At 62.3% G+C, this 17,431-nt stretch overlaps 2 protein-coding genes across 34 annotated transcripts in view; one reads left to right on the top strand and one right to left on the bottom strand.

Moving 5' to 3' along the window:
• Positions 1 to 4,341, top strand: part of TBCD (tubulin folding cofactor D) — a 122,584-nt gene extending 118,243 nt beyond the window's left edge. For all 6 annotated transcript variants that reach the window (XR_014820203.1, XM_084982673.1, XM_084982676.1 and 3 more), the window contains 2 exon segments: positions 1,425 to 1,509; positions 4,101 to 4,341. Coding sequence is in view for 5 of the 6 variants with exons in the window: in XM_084982673.1 (XP_084838799.1) it covers positions 1,425 to 1,509; positions 4,101 to 4,115 (100 nt within the window). In the remaining variant the exon portion in view is untranslated.
• Positions 4,342 to 5,769: 1,428 nt separating this feature from the next.
• Positions 5,770 to 17,431, bottom strand: part of B3GNTL1 (UDP-GlcNAc:betaGal beta-1,3-N-acetylglucosaminyltransferase like 1) — a 68,333-nt gene continuing 56,671 nt past the window's right edge. For 6 of the 28 annotated variants that reach the window (XR_014820490.1, XR_014820483.1, XR_002336895.2 and 3 more), the window contains 7 exons: positions 11,658 to 11,793; positions 11,479 to 11,547; positions 11,261 to 11,335; positions 8,974 to 9,153; positions 8,414 to 8,585; positions 6,642 to 6,745; positions 5,770 to 6,066 (listed from right to left, as the gene is read on the bottom strand). Coding sequence is in view for 11 of the 28 variants with exons in the window: in XM_084983174.1 (XP_084839300.1) it covers positions 6,665 to 6,745; positions 11,261 to 11,335; positions 11,479 to 11,547; positions 11,658 to 11,793 (361 nt within the window). In the remaining 17 variants the exon portion in view is untranslated. Of the gene's footprint in view, positions 6,067 to 6,641; positions 7,006 to 7,113; positions 8,586 to 8,973; positions 9,154 to 11,260; positions 11,336 to 11,478; positions 11,548 to 11,657; positions 11,794 to 17,431 lie in introns of those variants that run through there. The other 22 variants (XM_084983174.1, XM_003131147.6, XM_084983178.1 and 19 more) reach the window with 14 other exon arrangements.

The following is a 17,431-nucleotide window of genomic DNA, read 5'->3' as shown; positions in this document are numbered from 1 at the left end:
TCCCTGCGGCCGCTTTCCTGGCTCTGGGCGCCACTGTGCCCGCGTCTGCTCTTTACTGGGGCCCCCGAGGGGCCGGGAGGGTGCCGAGGGGCTGCAGCGGGAGCCCCGTGCCCAACCATCTCTGAGGACGGCCTGCTGGCCTTCGCTCGGTCTTGGTGGAAAAGGCCACTCGTGGACATGTTCTCGACTCAAAAAGCGCGGAAGGAACCGGGAAGGAGAGTTTTGTGGGCCCCCCCGGCCCGGCCCACGTCCTTCCCGGGGCAGCCAGACCCGAAGGCCCAGGCTGCGTCTCTGGGTTTGTTCTGCGTCTCTGCTCCCGATGGACTTGGATGGCAGGCTGGAAGGGCAGGAAGGCCGTGGGCACAGGCCCGGGGGCAGCACCGGGGGGGCAGGCGTGCGAGTGGCGCCTGTCCCGTTCCAGGCCCCTGCGTGCACACGCGCCCCCACTCGGTGACCGCCCTCCTCAGCCCCATTTTGGACGCGCGCCTGAAGTCCAGAGGTTGGGCGGCACCTGGCTCAGCCCCGCGGGCCTGCGGCCTGGGTCCCGCTGGGGCCCACTGGGCTCTGCTACCGCGGGAAGGCTGAGTGTGACGCTCACACACTTCCTCCCTCGGGGCGGTGACCGCCCCCTGGGCAGAGCTCCCAGGGACCTCGCGAGGCCGTGAGACCTGAGCCCCGAGCCAAGGACGGGCAGGGGCTTCTGGTTTCCGAGGCCGACGCTCGGCCTGGAGCCGGAGGGCGCTGTGTGAGGCTGCACTGCAGGCAGATGGTCCAGGGACCACGGACCTGAGCCCGCGCAGGGCACGGGGCTCCTGTAAGCGCCTGTCGGGAGGTGGCCGGTTTACTGCTGCGTGGATGGCACAATTTCCTCGTGTCGTCAGCTGTGAACACAGAGGCTCGTGTCCCGTCAGAGGCCGAACAGCTTGAGCAGGGGAGTGTGTGGGGGGGCAGCCAGGGCCGCGTCCCCCGCTGTGGGCTCGGGTCGGGGCTCCTCCCTTTGTGTCACAGAACCCCACAGGGTTTAGAGGGCACGCGGGTGTCCCTGACTCACTGCAGAAGAGAAACACGCCAGGTTCCTCTGTGCTGTTGCTAAATTTAACTTCCACCTTTAATGAAAGTTGTGACTACACAGCTTTCGGGGTCGGAACTCAAGGCCGCGGGTCCAGCCCGTGCCCCCGGCTGGCGGTCCTCACGGCCCTGGCGCTGGCCTCACTGGGCTCCCCTTTGCTGGGGCTCGTCCTGCTGGGCTTGCCGGGCGTGGGTTCTGGGGGGGGGGGCCCTCCCCGCTGTCCACCTGGCCTTGGGTGCCCGGGCTTTCCGCTCACCTGACAGGCAGACGCATGAGAGCTGAGCGGTGGCCGCAGGGTTCATAACCGCGTGCACGGTGCCCGGGGCTGACGCTGCTCCCACCCTCTGCCCCCCAGGGACGCCGAGCTCCCGGTCGTGAGAGCCCAGCGGAACCGCCTGTGTGACCTCCTCGGCGTGCCCAGACCTCAGCTGGTCTCCAAGGTAACCGTGCTCCCACTGGCCACCCTTTCCCGCGGGGGATGCAGCTCCCGCAAAGGTCCAGAACCCTCTGCACAGAACTGCCCGCCCTGCTCTCCCTCCCAGCTCCTCCCAGTGACCGGTCCCTGAGACGGTCAGCCCTCGGGACGTCCCTCCTCTGTCTTGAGGGTCCTTGTTCTGGATGCGTGTCCTGCAAACGCCACTTCCTCCTCTGGGGACGCAGACTTAGCGAGGGCCTGTTTGCGGCATCTTAGCCTCGTTCAGGGTTGACAGGCAGTGTTTTCTAGAAGCTTCACTATTTTCATCTTCTGCACGTGGATTCGCCATCTGTCTGGGTTGGGCGCATGTGTGTGGCGTGAGGCGAGGCCAGTGGGCGGGTGTGCAGCTGACCTCACTCCCTCTGCGTCTCGCCCACGGACATGAGGCAGGGACGGGTGTGGGGGCTCCAGTGGCCTCGGAGCCCGAGTGTCTCAGCCCCACGCTCTTTGCTCATGTTTTTTGTTTTTTTTTTTGTCTTTTTGCCTTTTCTAGGGCTGTTCCCGCGGCATATGGAGGTTCCCAGGCCAGGGGTCGAATCGGAGCTGTTGCTGCTGGCTGACTCCAGAGCCACAGCAACGGGGGATCCGAGCCATGTCTGCGACCTACACCACAGCTCACGGCAACGCCGGATCCTTAACCCGCTGAGCGAGGCCAGGGATCAAACCCGCAACCTCATGGTTCCTAGTCGGATTCGTTAACCACTGCGCCACGACAGGAACTCCGCTCACAGTCGTCTGGATCTCTTGGCGCGTTGGGTCTGCACAGCGCCTGCCGGACGCTGCCTGTCAGCTTGCTCTGGGGGACATTGGCCGCAGTGGCCTGGAGCCTGTAGGTGGACGTGGAGAGAACTGGCGTCTGAGCCGCGTCTCCCGACCAGACGCGCTGTGCCCTCCCGGGACCCCGAGGCGTGGCGGGTCCCAGGAGCAGGACTCGGCACCACCCTCCCGTTGTCCCCAGTCTGGGGTGCTCTCCTTTGTCCCTCTGTGGCTCTTGGTTGACGTGTCTCCAGGTCCACTGTTGCCTTGGCCATGTCTGGGCTTCGGGCAAACCCATCAGAGCAGCATCTGTTACGGGGCCCGCCCGCTGGCCTCTCAGAGCTTCCGTCCACCCCCAGGGCATCCATCGTGCCTGCTGGCACCCTCGTGTGAATCGTACTTGCCTGAGGCTTCCAGTCTGGTAGTTCCAGCGTCTCCGCCGTCCCTGAGTCTGGTTGTGACATCTGTGCCTTTGGACGGCCTTTTCTCGCCTTTTGTCCTTGTCAAAGGCCAGCTGTGCTGGGGGACGGGAGCCGCGGCGTCGCTGCAGCGGCCGGACCTCGTTCTCAGCCAAGGATGCAGCGTCTCCTCCTAAGGGAAACATCGGGGGGTGGGCAGGTCCCCCCAGTTGGGCAGGGTTCTCGCCCTTCGCCACCAGCAGTTTGGGCAGAATTGCCATCTCAGTGTCCCTTCTGGCTCCCGCCGGCTCTGGGGAAGCGGGTCTGGCCGGGATTCTCTGGATTCTTCCTTCCCCCAGCTTCGGCTGGTGGCCTCAGTTTCCCGATGGGGCCCCGGAAGGTGACCCTGGCAGGCCGCGCGTGTGCGGGCTCCCCAGGCCGGGCCTCTGCTGCTCTCTCGTCCCGTCAGCTTCAGTTTTCTGAGGTCTGGCGATGCGTCTGAAGCGGCGTTGCAGGTGTGTGTCTGTTGCGGTTGGCGGCTCCCCGGCAGAAACACGCGTCCACATGCAGCGATAGGGGTCCCGTCAGGGCTGCGCTTCTGGTGGGTGCGTGTGCGGCAGGTCTCGGCATCACCGCGCTTGGGGATTCCGTGCTTCCTGCAGTTAGCGTGTCTCTTGCGGACAGGAGGTGGTTAGGCCTCTCTCTCTCTCTAGTCCGGTTCAGTGCGTTCTGGTGTCGGACAGAGTTTGGCCGCGTGTGTTGGATGCGGGATTCCAGATCCATCGGGCCGTGGCCGCTTCCTGTTCTCACCCCGTTCCTTTCCTCCTCCTCGGCTTCGTCTGGGTCAGCAGCAGCGTTGCGGTCACTTCGCTCGCTCTCCTGGCGACTTGGCCGCTGCCGTCTTCCTGCTCTTCTGTTGGCCTTGGTCTTTCGTCCACGCACTGTGGTCGCGGCGTCAGGACGCGGTGCGGGCGCCCTCGCCTCCCCTGGGCCCAGCTGGCCGTGGCCTGCCCCCTGCTTGCCAGCCCTCTGCCCTGCGACCCCATCTGCCCTCCCCCCACAGAGCTGTGCTGGTGCCTCGTCTGAGGCCCTGCAGGACCCCTCGACGTGGGGGCGCTGCTCGGTCTGGCGCGTCAGACACCACGTGACGGGAGCGTCAGCCGGGGGCTGGCTCGCCGTCTCCGCGTGGAGGCAGGAAGCGCGCTGGCATCCTGGGCCGCGTCCTGCGTTTTCACTGGGAAATCATCCAGGGACGGCGAGGTTGGGGAGGCACCGCCGAGCCCTGCTCGCTGTTGGAGGGCGTGTCACCCGCAGGGCTCTCGGGACTTTGGGGAAGCGGGGCCCTGGGAGGCCTGGGGGGAACCGTGCTGGCTGGCCTGACCCTGTCGTGTGCCCTCTGCAGCCTGGTGCCTGCTGAGGCTGGGCCCCCGAAGCGGAGCCTTGCGTGCCTGGCGGAGAAGAGCTGGGCCGCGGTCGGCGCAGAAGACCTGCACGGAAGGCGGCCTGGCAGGGCCTGAGGGACCCGGGGTTGGTCCCCGGAGGCGGCCTTGCCTCACATGCATCCTGCGCTCCAGGGACCTGGGCTGTTGGTGCTTCTGTCCTGATCTCAAACCCACGTCTTATAAAATCATGTGCTGAGTGTTGCTGTGTCTCTCTCTGTGTCCGACACCAGTGCTGGCGGGCGCCCGGCCAGACCGACCCGGAGAGGCCGCCTCTCACGTGCTGTGCTCCTGCCACATCCGCGTCCGCCAGCGCCTCGCTCTGCTGGGTCCTGGCCGCTGACTCGCTCTTAGCGTCCTGTTAAGCGTCAGATGCTAGGAGGGCAGAGGAAGCGCCCGCCTCGGGGGCGGGGAGTGAGCCCCTTCTCCAGGGCCCTTTGCGGGGGCTGCCCTCTCCCTGCCTGGCCCTGTTCCAGCGGCGAAGGGTGCCTGTGGCCCCTGGGGGCGCAGTAGTAGGTCGTGTGCACGCAACCCACGTTCCAGACACGGAGCGAACTCTCATGGGGGTGGGATCCCAGTCTGTGGAGCTCGGGGGGAGGCTGCTGTGATGTGAGGGCCTGAACCCAGCAGGCCCTGCAGCTGGGGCCCTGGACGGCCGTGCGGCAGCCAGGAGAGCGAGAACCGGGCCCCGCACGAGCACGCGGCTTGGCCCAGTGCTGGCGGAAGGACGCGCGGTCACAGGGGCCCTTCCCCGGGGGGCGCGGCCTCGTCCTCCAAGAGAACGTCAGCTCACACCCCAGGCTGCGCGGATGCGCAGAGGAACAAGGCAGCCTGAGCAAGACCTTTGATAAAATCAGACCCCAAAGACACAAAATCTGTGGATTCAGTTTTTTGTTTGTCTTTTTGCTATTTCTTGGGCCGCTCCCGCGGCATATGGAGATTCCCAGGCTAGGGGTCCAATCGGAGCTGTAGCCACCGGCCTACGCCAGAGCCACAGCAACGCAGGATCCGAGCCGCGTCTGCGACCCACACCACAACTCATGGCAACGTTGGATCATCAACCCACTGAGCAAGGGCAGGGACCGAACCCACAACCTCATGGTTCCTAGTCGGATTCGCCACGACGGGAACTCCTGGATTCAGTTTTGAAAAGAGCTCAATGAATGAATGAAACAGCCACCTAGACAGGGCTGAAGCGGGAGTGGGGACGAGCAGATCAGAGGTGACAGAGGCCCGGCAGCCCCCGCACACCTAGATGCCACAGCGTGGGGAGCCTGGGGTGTCGGCCGGCAGCGGCGGCCGAGCACTGAAGCTGAGAGGAGAGCGCGCCTCGGCTGGACTGAACCGGTACACCTGTCGTTCGGGGCAGAGAACAGAACGGGTCCCTTGGAGCAAGCGACCCTCCCTGGCACGGGGCTGGTCTCCACGTGGGACCAAAGAGCTCTTTTTGTGGGGACTGTTCTGCGCCTTGTGGAACGTTTGCCAGCAACCGGGATGCCAGCCGCGGACCCCCTTCCCGGGGTGGCGACTGGGCAGCAGGAAGGTGACCGAGGTGAAGGCGGACGCGGGGTGCTGGGCGGAGACGACAGTAAACGACGGCCACGCCGCAGACACGAGCCACCAACACCTGGGTGTGTGAGCGCACAGAGGAACTTTTAATGGGAAGGGGCAGCACCGTTAAAACACACGTGCACTTCGAAGGCGCCGGAGCCCTGTGGCCTCGGAACAGCCCCTGTGCCTGGGAGGGCCTCCCCAGACTCCCCGTGTGCAGAGCCGCCCCGATGCTCCGTCGCCATCTGACTCAGACGCGGCTCCACCGCGAGGCCGCGCCGGCCTGGCACTTCCTGCCATGTTCACGTCACCCGTCGGGGCGGGGCTCAACCTCCGTGGCACCGCAGCTCTGACGCCTCAGCACGTCCACCACCTGTCCTGGATCGAGGGAGCAGGGCTGCGGCGCCAGCTCTGAGTCCCCAGACCACGGGCGAGCTGTCTGTCCGTGGACCCCTTGCCTCATGCCCTTCAGGGAAAAGCCCCTGGGCTCCTGGTTACAGCCGCCGGCCCCCCACTCTGGCCACACCTCCCACCTGGGACCCACCGGAGAAAGGGACGCGCCCCCCGACTGCTCTGCCCACGGCCCTGCTGGGCACAGATGGGCCTCCCCCTCCCGCCACCGCGCCGGGTGAGGCGCACGCAGCCTCTGTCGCCGGGACGCCCGTCGAGGCCGCTTCTCTCAGGCAGACCCCACAGTGGCCAGAGGTGGAAGCAAGGCCGGCACCCGCTCTGTGCACAAGGGCCACTGCCAGTGCCACTGAGCGAGGCCAGGCCCCCCCTGCAGGCAGATACGCTGCTCCGAGCCCTGGTCTGGGGTCTGTACACACGTGTGGACACGAGTTGGAGGTGGTTCTACCGCCCGTGAACCACACCTGGTGAGAACGGGGAGGGTCTGGGGGCATCTCGGCGCCTCGCCCGCTCAGGGGCTGTGGCTGCTGGAGGCCTGGACGTACCTGGAGCGGCTGCCGCGGGTCCGTCAGCTGAAGTGAAGGAAGTCGCGGCCCTCCCGCAGATGCAGAGATCTCAGGTTGTCTTCAAACGCGCCGCCTGTGAGGTCCTGCGGGGCGGGGGCGGCAGGTCGGCTCGGTCCGGGCCTCCCCTCCCTCGAGGGCCTGGGGTTGGCCCCCTGTCAGGCGCCCTGTCTCTGCTCCAAGCAGAGAGGCCCGGAGTAACCTGCGGCCGCTGGCCGGTGTCCCGGGGCGGCAGGGAGGCTGCGGGGCAGGGCGCCCGGCCCTGGGGGAGGTGAGCGGCTCCCATCAAGGAGCGAAAAGGCCAGACGCACAACCAGCAACGCGCTGGAACCCAGGAGACACAGTCCTGCGGGCGGGGAGCTGATCAGAAACGCCGAGGAGGAGAAAATCCCCGTGCCCGACATGCAAGCAGGGCCTCTGCCGCCCAGTCTCCGCCTCTGGGTGTGTCCCCCACCTGGCCGCCCGCAAAGGGCGTCAGACCCTCTGCGCACAGAGCCGTGGGAGGGAGGGGCAGCCGGCCTCCAGCGGGGCGCCGAGGAGACGGAGCCCAGCATCAGCCGGGCGCACCCCTGGGAACCACAGACGCGGGCACACGGAGCCCGGACGGCCACCAGGCCGCGGCAGGCTCCAGAGCAGACGTGCCAGCTCCCGAAGGGCCAGACGGCCAGTGTGTGGTTTGGTGGCTGTGCGTCGTCTGTGTTCTGCTCCGACTGTTTACAGGAGCAGCTGGGGCCGCGCTTGGGCCATTTTCTGGAGGCGTGAATAGCTGAATGACGTTTACGCCAAAGAAGAAAAGCGCGAGCGAAGTTCTAGAGTAGCGACGACCGGCCTTCTCAGCGGGGAGCCCATGGAGCCACCGCTCGTGCTCGCAGGGAGCAGCGTCCGAGAGCCGAGCCGTAAAGGGAAACGTTAATTTGATGACGTAAAAATAAAGCTTCTAAATGACCACAGACATAAGTTTAGTCAAATGGCACCCAAAAAACGCAACACATCCCAGGAAGTTTGTGGTACTCTACAGAGAAGAGTACCGACAGACCGAGAGAGAAACGGGCCAGTGAAAAGGAGGATTTGCCAAAAGGGAGTAAAGACGCTCACAGGCGTGCGGCCGCCACCTCAGCCATGTGGCGTCGCCCGCTGGAGCCACGACCGCAGGGTACGCCCCTCAACTTGCAGACGCGATGCGTTTGCGCCCACAGCTGGAGCAGGGGCGTTGGTGGGTGTGTGACCTGGCTCAGCCCCTGGGGCAGGACAGGCGTACTCTGACTGGCTCCTTCCGGAAGTTTCCCCCCACATGTTGCCGCTAGAGCAAGCTCACGTGTGTACACAGTTTCACTGCAGACACTGGGTCGCGAGTGTGTGCAGCGTGCCCGTGACCCAGGGTGCAGACTGAACGAGGGGCTGCATGTCAGCTCCACCCCCGCCACCCCGTCTAACAGCGCTGCCCGGCTAACGACCCGGTCCGAGAACGCGGAGAAGACCTAAGCAGATACATCCCCAAAGCAGACGCTGGGACGGTCAGCGGACACGTGAAAAAAGCTCAGCATCACTGGTGACGAGAGAAGCACAAGTCAGACCACAGTGAGGCATCACCTCCCACCAGTCACGAGGGCCACAGTCAGCAATTCCACAAGCGACCCACGCTGGAGGGCTGGAGACAAGGGAACCCTCCTGCACGGTTGCTGGGAATGTACACTGGTAAAACCACCACGGCAAACGGTACGGAGGAGCCTCGGAAAACTAAACGTAGAACTAACCTGATCCAGCAATCCCGCTCCTGGGCGCACATCCCAACGAAACTATCCTTCAAAAAGATACGTGCACCCTGTGTTCACTGCAGCACTGCTCACAGCAGCCAGGACATGGAAGCAGCCTGTGTCCACTGACAGACGAGTGGATTGAGAAGACGTGGTCCACGTGCACAGAGGGCTACGACTCAGCCACAAAAAAGAACAGAGAATGCCACGTGCATCAACATGGACCCAACTAGAGATTCTCTCAGTCAGTCAGTCAGTCAGAGAAAAACGCCACATGGGAGCTCCCGTCGTGGCTCAGCAGAAACGAGTCCGACTAGCATCCCTGAGGACGCAGCTTCCATCCCTGCCCTTGCTCAGTGGGTTAAGGAGCTGCTGTTGCTGCGAGCTGTGGTGTGGGTCGCAGGCGCGGCTCAGAGCCCATGTGGCTGTGGCGTAGGCCAGCAGAGCACCAAGGCCCTCAGCCAACTCTCCTGCCACAACCCAGAGAGCCCCTGCTGAGATGCCAGCCCCGGTGCAGACCCACCCCTCCCCCCGCCCCCGCCACTGACACCCCGGCCCACCTGGGCTGCCAGGACTTCGGACCCACGGGGAGTGTGCTCTTGGAGGCCAAGCCTGTACTTTGTAACATGGTGCCAGGTAAACGAGGCAGGTTCAAACTGGCAGACAGACAAGAGAACTTCAGGCGCCATGTCGGGACTGCAGCCAGCCAGCCGCCAGGTCCTAGGACGTGGTACAGCCACCTGGAAGGCACGATGGTGCCCCAGCTGACCCCACCCCCAAACGTCCACTCAAAAGGGTTGCAGAGGAGTTCCCGTCGTGGCGCAGTGGTTAACGAATCCGACTAGGAACCATGAGGTTGCGGGTTCGGTCCCTGCCCTTGCTCAGTGGGTTAACGATCCGGCGTTGCCGTGAGCTGTGGTGTAGGTTGCAGACGCGGCTCGGATCCTGCGTTGCTGTGGCTCTGGCGTAGGCCGGTGGCTACAGCTCCGATTCAACCCCTAGCCTGGGAACCTCCATATGCTGCGGAAGCGGCCCAAGAGATAGCAACAACAACAACAAAAGACAAAAAAAAAAAAAAAAAAAGGGTTGCAGACCCAGCTGAAATGAGGCAACTTAGAGGAAGCACAGGGACGAGTCTTTGCGACCCTGGATTGGGTGATGGTTTCTTAGCTGTGACACCAAGACAGGAGCAGTCAGGCAGAAACAAAAAATGGACTTTGTCAAAGTCGAGCACCTTGTGCTCAAGGGCCCGTCGGGAGTGGGAAGAGCATTTGCCGACGCACCTGACGGGGCCTTGGGCGGGAAACGGAGAGAACTCTTAGGTCTCCGCTGGACAGCAGTGACCCAGAGAAAGCAGGCGAAGGACCTGAGCAGACGCGTCTCCAAAGGAGGCAGGCAGGTGACCTACGAGCCCGTGACAAGCCGCCCAGCGGCCTCCATCAGGGCAAGGACGCCCTGAGGGACACACACAGGGACCCCGGGCCCTCTGAGCAGCGGGGGCGCATGGGTCCCCCCAAGACCAGCGATTTGACCCCAGGCCTATGTCCGAGCAGACCAAAGACTTGACCACGCAGGAACCTGAGCTGCGTGTTGACACGGCCTCGTTCAGGCCACACTTTGGCACCTGGGGCCACAGGGAGCAGCGCCCCGCCACGCAGCCGGAAACGCAGCTCGACCGTCTGAGCTCCTGGGGCTGGAGCTCAGGGCTGGCCAGGCCACAGGGCGGTGGCTCCTGGGGGTGGCCCCTTCCCACACCCACGCCTCAAGCCAGGGGCAGGATCAGGACCACCGGCCTGTGCTCCACCTGCACACCCGCCATCCCAGGCCACAGCCTCGGGAGGTGACGTCCCCACCAGGGTGTCAGGACGCAGGGGTGTCTGGACCCCACCGTAAACTGCAGTTAGAAGCTGTGAGTAATCTGGGTTTCCAGCAAAACCAGCCACCCAAGAAGGGCTCCCTGGCCTGGCTCTGGCGAGTGAGGGTGCCTATCTCCCCCCTCCAGCGAAAGTCTCCACCTCCAGGAAGGCCTCCGGCAGGCACCCCAGTCCCTGCAGCTCCAGCCGCACAGGCTGCAAGAAGAGCTGCGGGAAGCGGTGGCCTGTGACCCCATCTGTGCGTCACCCCCCCACCTCCAAGGGCACGGAGCCCCACTCGCTGTCTCCTGCCGCCCCCTTGGGGCCCTGTGGGGCAACACCTGGGCCCGCGTGGCTGGGGGGAGAGTGAAGGACACTGTACAGACATGCTCAGGTTCAGTAGATGCGTGACCCAGAGAAGAGTTTCCAGAGTCTGTCACGAGAGAAAAGCTGGTGAATGCTGCGTTAGAAAAGCCTTTTCCGTGAAGACGAGTGAGTCACAGCTGGGAGAGGACACCTGCCACACACCAGCCAAACCGAAGAGCAGGGCAGACGGAGTGGGGGGGGGGGGGTCTCCGAGACCCCTGGGGCAGGGGCCCCAAAGTCATGGACGGGACGCCCCCATCACCAGAATGTGGGTTTCGGGGTGTGGACATGTGCACAGGGAGACGGGACCGGCTCAGGGGCAGGCCTGGCCCGGAGGGGCGAGAGGGAGACCCCAGCGTCCAGCCGGGCTGAGAAACAGGCCCCTGTGGCCGCAAGTGGAGAAAACGCCCCAACAGGGTCAGTGGTGCAGGTGCATCTGAGCAGCCTCGTCCCCTGCAGCTCTCAGGACACTGGGGCCGCCTCTTCCCCGAGCCCCCAGGCCTGGCTGGAGGTGGCCCCCGCAGGGTCCCCCCAGTCTCGCATAGCGGCAGTCACTACCTCCCTCCCAGCCCAGGGCCTCCTGGTGGACAGGACATGCCCCGTCCCGAGCCCCCAGCCCCACACTCACCAGCTTCACGCAGATGACAAAGGGCGGCCGTGCGGCTCGGAAGTGCAGGACTGGGACCCGGGGCTTGGGCCTTTCCTGGGGGGAGAGGAGGGCCGGGGCTGCCGTGCGGAACCCCATGCCCGCTGCCTGTTTTCCCACGGCTGCCGCAGGCCAGAGCCGGCCTGGGGGCGGGGGCACGGCTGCTCCCGGGTACGGGGCTGGGCACGACCAAGGCCCACCTGAGACTCCTCGTGGCAGTAGAAGCCCTTCTGGATCTTGTTCTCGTCCACGTCGCAGAAGGCGACCACCTGTGGAGGACGCAGGACACCAGCCATGGGGTGGGGGGGTGCCGCGGGGGAGGGAACGGGGGGGACAGGTAGTGCCGCGGGAGGGGGCACGGGGCGGGGGATGCTCCCACCTTACGCCGTGACTCCGCCGTCAGGCTGCGGTAGAGCCGGCGGCCCTGCCGGCCCGCGTTCCAGATGGTGAAGGTCGCCCAGCGGGGCAGGGCCTGCTCCTCCAGGAAGCGGACGCGGAGGGTCCAGATGGTGGTCCTGCGGGGGGAGGGTGTGACCCGGGGGGGCCTCAGCGTCAGGCGTCCCTCCCACCTGAGGTCCCCGGCACAGGGCCCCCGGTCAGCTGAATGAACCAAGGGGCCCAGGACGACGCGGCGGCCCTCGGACACCGAGCACGTCCACACTCAGGAAGCGGGAGGACACTGTGCACAGAACTTGGGGAGCCCCCGGGAGCCCTGGTGTCCAGCACCTGCCCCTGTGGTAAACGGGTCCAGAGGGGCCTGGACGGGACGCCCGCCTCGAGCTGCCATGTGGCTCCATGCCCTGTGGAAGCCGGGCAGACGGCCAAGTCACCAACCCCAGGCGGGGACCCCTTCTAGATCCCTGGGGCTGCAGCTGCCCAAGCCCCCGGCCGCCGCAGGGACCGGCCGAGTCGCAGACATGAACCCATTACTTAAAACCAGGAAGGTTCAGGGCACTTCTGCGGGCGCGGTGCCCTGAGGGGGGGGGCCTCCGCCCTAAGCACCGTCAGCCTTGTTAAAATCTCACCTTAAACCTGGAAGCGCCCTCCGCAGACCTTCTGTTCCAGGCCCGGCGCGGGGTCGCCTGTCCTGGTGACCTCCGGCCCCGGGCCTGGAGGGGCAGGTGTTGAGCCCGTGATCCAGCAGCGCCCCCACCCCCCCAATAGCGACCAGCTCTGAGGGCCTCAGAGGCCACGTCAGTGAGCCGGCTGCCTGGCCATCGGGCGGGTCCCCCGGGCAGGTGGGCCCTGCCTGTGGTCTCTCTAGCCGTCCCGCTTGCAGTGAATGTCTCAGGGCCGTGCCCAGCGGCCGTGATTTCAGGGGGGGTGTTCCTGGGGCTCGAGAAGGTGAATGACCCTGCCGTCCAGCAGCAAGCACACTGGATCCGCATGAGACGCCACCAGGCGCGGGCTCGGCGCACAGGTGCCTGGCATCTGAGGAGCGAGAGGCACACGAGCGAGCCCCCCGCGCTGAGTCCGCAGGCCGGGGGGCCGGGCGCCTGGCCGCCTCGCCCGCGCTGGGCTCCTCTCTGGAGTCACTTGTTGGCGCGACGTCCGGTCACTTCTTTGACTTAATCACTGCTTTTTACCCAGTCAGGTCTCCTTAACTTGATGAACGATTCCATGAAACTGCCATCAAAGTGCCCAGGGCTGTGTGGACACTGCACGGGACGAAGTGGCCCGAGCAGGACTCTGCTTACGGCCCCAGGACTGGGACAGCGGGGGCCGAGGAGGAGGGCAGGGCGGCCCGGCGGGGAGCCGTCCCTGGGGGGAACCCCTCCCTCCCACCGCCCTCAGCACCGAGTTGCTAGGACAGCGGGTGCCCAGGGCGCAGCCCCTGCCTCGCGCCCTCTGTCACTCCTCGTCTGAGGACAGCGGTGTGTGGCGAGACCACGCAACCCTGACACGGCCACCCACAGCCGCCCCATCGCTCTGCTCAGGTCTCAATCCCTCGGGAGGGTGGGGGCCAGTTACAGGCTCCCCCAGACCCACAGGCCAGCATTTCCAGAACCTTCTGGATAGGAGGGCAGGGTCACTGACACGCTGCAGTGAGGCCGCAGCTGGGGGGAGGGCGGCGGGGGGACGGGGGGGGGGGGGTCTGGGGAGGAGAAAGGCCCCGGAGATGACAAGGGCGGCTGAGCGCACCCCAGCTCCGAAAGCGGGCGGCAGCACTGCCACCCGAGGGGACGCGTGCGTTCAGAGGACGCCCGCAGTACAGCACAGACGTTAGGGCAGAGGAGCCGCCACCACGACACCCCAGGATGGAGCTTGGGCGGCGCAGGAGGTCGGGAAAGCGGGCAACTTCCCCTCGTGGAGAGGCTGCGTTTCGCCCTGGGCTGCGGAGGGGCCTCACAGTCAAGCTGCCAGCACGAGGCAGCGGCAGCTCGCTCGCTCGCAGCCCGGACGGCCGGCCCGCCGACAGACAGGGCTTTGGGAGAGCGTTTGGAGGGAGTCAACCGCTGCCACGCCGGAGCGTGTCGGCGGCGCTCCTGACGACGTGGCCCTGCCGCACAAAGCCGTTAATCCCACACAGAAACTCGCGAGAGATCACCTCTCCCACGTCGTGGGTGGCAAAGCCTCACACAGCAAACAGGCGAAATCCCACCATACAGACAGACCCACGGTGCGAAAACAGGACGCGGCTGTGTGTGGCCCAGGCTGTCTGCCAGCTGCCTGGCCCCAGGGACACCAGCCCCTGCCACAGGCGGGGTCAGCACACACAGGTGCCCTTCCCAACGCCTTGCTGCCTGCACGGGACTCCGGGCGAGGACACACGTGGGTGAACCGTTCGGGATAATCAGCGCAACCCCAGGCGACCTGCCTCCTGGCGCCCTGCAAGACCCCAGGCGTCCTGGCACCGCACGGCCCCGCAGAAGACTGACGCTCAGACAGCCGCCTCACACTCACTCACGCGGGGTTTCCAATTCCACTTGTGGACGGTGGGAAAGGGCCACGTCCTTGAAGAAACCCCTGCCAGGTATTTTTAAACTTTGATGAAGTGCACGTGGAGCAAGGCCAAGGGCCTCAGGTGTAACGCAGTCCAGCTGTGAGATGCGCACCCTGTCAACAGGGGGGACACGTCCATCAGCAGAAAGCTCCCTGGGCCTCCTCCCCCAGAGAAGGCCCGTCTCCGTCCACCACCGCGGACTAGGTCTGCTTGCGGGAGGCCTTCGGGCAAGTGGAAGCCACCAGATGCCTGCTTCTGTGTCTGCTTCTTTCACTACAGCAGAGAAACGCTCGGCGACGGCCCGTTTCTCTTGGATAAAGACCTAGACGTGGAAGCGCCGGGTCAGACAGCAGGTATCAACCGACGTTAACAAAACACAGCCAGCGGCTTTCCCGAGGATGCCGCTGTTACACGCGCACAGCGCCACGGTGACTGGGGATGGCCGACGTTCATCTCAGCCCTCCTAGTGGGTGTGCAGAGGTCAATGTGTTTGTCGTTCTCTGACGGTAACGATATGGCCCTTTTCATGGACTGACCGACCGTTCACCTAGGACTGCCTTGTGATGGGTCACGCCCATTAAAGCTTTGCCCGCTGCTATTAGATTTTACTTTGGGTGATGGGTTAATGTCTCCATCCAAGCTGAGACGCACAGGTTCTGAATGTTTCTTCCTAGTCTGTGCTCTGCCTCTCCGTTTTCCTAGTGGTGCCTTTTCACGAGCGAGTTTCTAACTTCGATGAAGTCTTCACCAGTTTTAAACGGCTGAGGACTCAGGGGTCCTCTGATACCCTCTGGGCTACCCCAGAGTTGTGAAGATAGTCCTTGATGATTCACTCTGGAAGCTTTATGTTCTAGCTGCTTCTCCATTTCTGTCTCAGCCATTCAGAACGCGTTTTTCTGTGGGGTGTGGTTTTAGAGGTGGGTATCCACTTGTTCCATGTATTACAAATATTTTTCTTTTCCACTGAGTGCCTTTGGAGACTTTGTTGAAAATCTATTGCAGGAGTTCCTGTTGTGGCTCAGCGGTAATGAACCTGACTGGTGTCGATGAGGACACGGGTTTGATCCCTGGTCTCGCCCCGTGGGTTAAGGGTCCAGCATTGCCGGGAGCTGTGGCGCAGGTCGAAGACGTGGCTCAGATCTTGAGTCGCTGTGGCTGTGGTGTAGGCCGGTAGCTGCAGCTCCGATTCGGCCCCCGGCCTGGGAACGTCCGTATGCTGTGGGTGCAGCTCTAAAAAGAGAAAGAAAGGAAGTCTGTCGCAAGCCTATTTCTGGGCTTGCTTCATTGTTCTGCATGTGTCCCTGTGCCGTCATTATAGTTTGAATGGCTCTTAAATCGGCCACAGTAAGTCCGCAGATCCTGTCCTTTTCAAGACTGTTTAAGCCTCTGGGTCCTCTGATTTTCATAAACTTTAAAATCAAGTTATCAGCGTCTACGAAGAAGCCAGCTGGGACTTCTACTGGGCTCGCACTGCAGCTGCAGGCCAGTCTGGGAGAAGGGATGTTGCAGACCCGAAGCCTCCCAGTCCACGAGCACGGCTTACTCTCCACCCATTTTGTAGGTTTGCTTTAATTTCCCTTGGCGTTTTGGGAGGTGGATTTTAGCAGACGTATATATACCTTCTTAAATCTACTCAGAAGTATTTTATTCTTGATGCCACGGTTTTTTGTGGGGTTTTTTTTTGTTTGTTTTTGCTTTTTAGGGCATATGGAGGTTCCCAGGCTAGGGGTTGAATCGGAGCTGTAGCCTCCTGCCTACGCCACAGCCACAGCAATGCTAGATCCAAGCCGTGTCTACAACCTACACCACAGCTCAGGGCAACGCCGGATCCTTAACCCACTGAGTGAAGCCAGGGATAGAACCTGCATCCTCAGGGATGCTAGTTGGGTTTGTTAACTGCTGAGCCACGGAGGGAATTCCGCCATTGTGTGTTTTTGTTTGTTTGTTTTGTCTTTTTACCGTTTCTTGGGCCGCTTCGGTGGCTTATGGAGGTTCCCGGGCTAGGGGTCGAATCAGAGCTGTAACCACCGGCCTAACGCCAGAGCCACAGCAACACCCAATCTGAGCCGCGTCTGCGACGCCATTGTATACTTTTTAAGCTGCAGTTTTCAGTTGCTTATTCCAAGTTTTTAAACGTGTATCCTGGAAAATTCACTAAATTCTTGGTTCTGATTTCCCATGAAACACAATCATGCCGTCTACAAATGATGCCAGTTTTACCCCCACTTTCTAATGCTGACATCTCTTCTTTTTCTTGTTTTATTGCACTGACCTCCGTCGCAGTGCTGCATAGACGTAGTGGGCCTTCACTGCGCCAGGCCCTGATCTTAGAAGGGAAGGCATTCGGTCTTTAATTATTAAGTATAAGGTTAGTTTTAGGTTTGTGTAGATACTATCAGATCGAGAAAGTTTCCTTCCATTTCTAATTTGCTGAGTATTTTTTTTTTTAAATCCCAAATGGCTACCGAGTTTTGTCAAGTGCTTTTTCTGCATCTATTGGGTTGAACATGTAATTTTTACTTTTTTTTAATTTCAATTTTTTTTTTTTTTTTCTTTTTAGGGCTGCACCTGTGGTATATGGAAGTTCCCAGGCTAGGGGTCAAATTGGGCTGCACCAAAGCCACAGCAACACCAGATCTGAGCCATGTCTGCAACCTACACCACAGCTCACAGCAACGGCAACAGCAGATCCTTAACCCACTGAGCAGGGCCAGGGATTGAACCCACATCCTCATGGATGCCAGTCAGGTTTGTTACCACGGAGCCACGGGAACTCCAGATCACGTGATGTTTATCCTTTACCTGCTACTACAGTGAATTACACTAATGGACTTTTGAGTGTTAAACTAGACTTGTATTCAGGACATATCCTTTCCTGTATGTTTCTGAACTTGACTTGGTAATATTTCTAAATGATTTTTGCATCTATTTTAATAAGGGATATTGGCCTGTCATTTTCCTTTCTTGTAATTTCTTGCAGCATTGAGGCTTCAGAGTCATGCTGGCCTCCTGGAGCTGAGGGTGAAGCTCCTCCCTCCAGCAGCTCTTTCTCCTCTTCCATTTCCTCAGAGAATTCATGTGGGATTGGTATATTTCCTCCGTGCATTTTTGATAGAATAAATCAATAAAGCCATCAGCCTTGACTTTTCTTTATCAAAAGTTTTAAGTTACTGATTTTGAGTTACTATTTACACTTTAAGTGTCTGCTG

The sequence above is a fragment of the Sus scrofa genome, chromosome 12 (assembly GCF_054392235.1).
Source record: "Sus scrofa isolate SSC_HxYL_T2T_F1_AM1 chromosome 12, Sscrofa_HxYL_maternal_Yorkshire_Landrace_v2.0, whole genome shotgun sequence".
In the NCBI taxonomy this organism is placed as follows: Eukaryota; Metazoa; Chordata; class Mammalia; order Artiodactyla; family Suidae; genus Sus; species Sus scrofa.
This window is presented reverse-complemented; position numbering and strand designations above follow the sequence as displayed.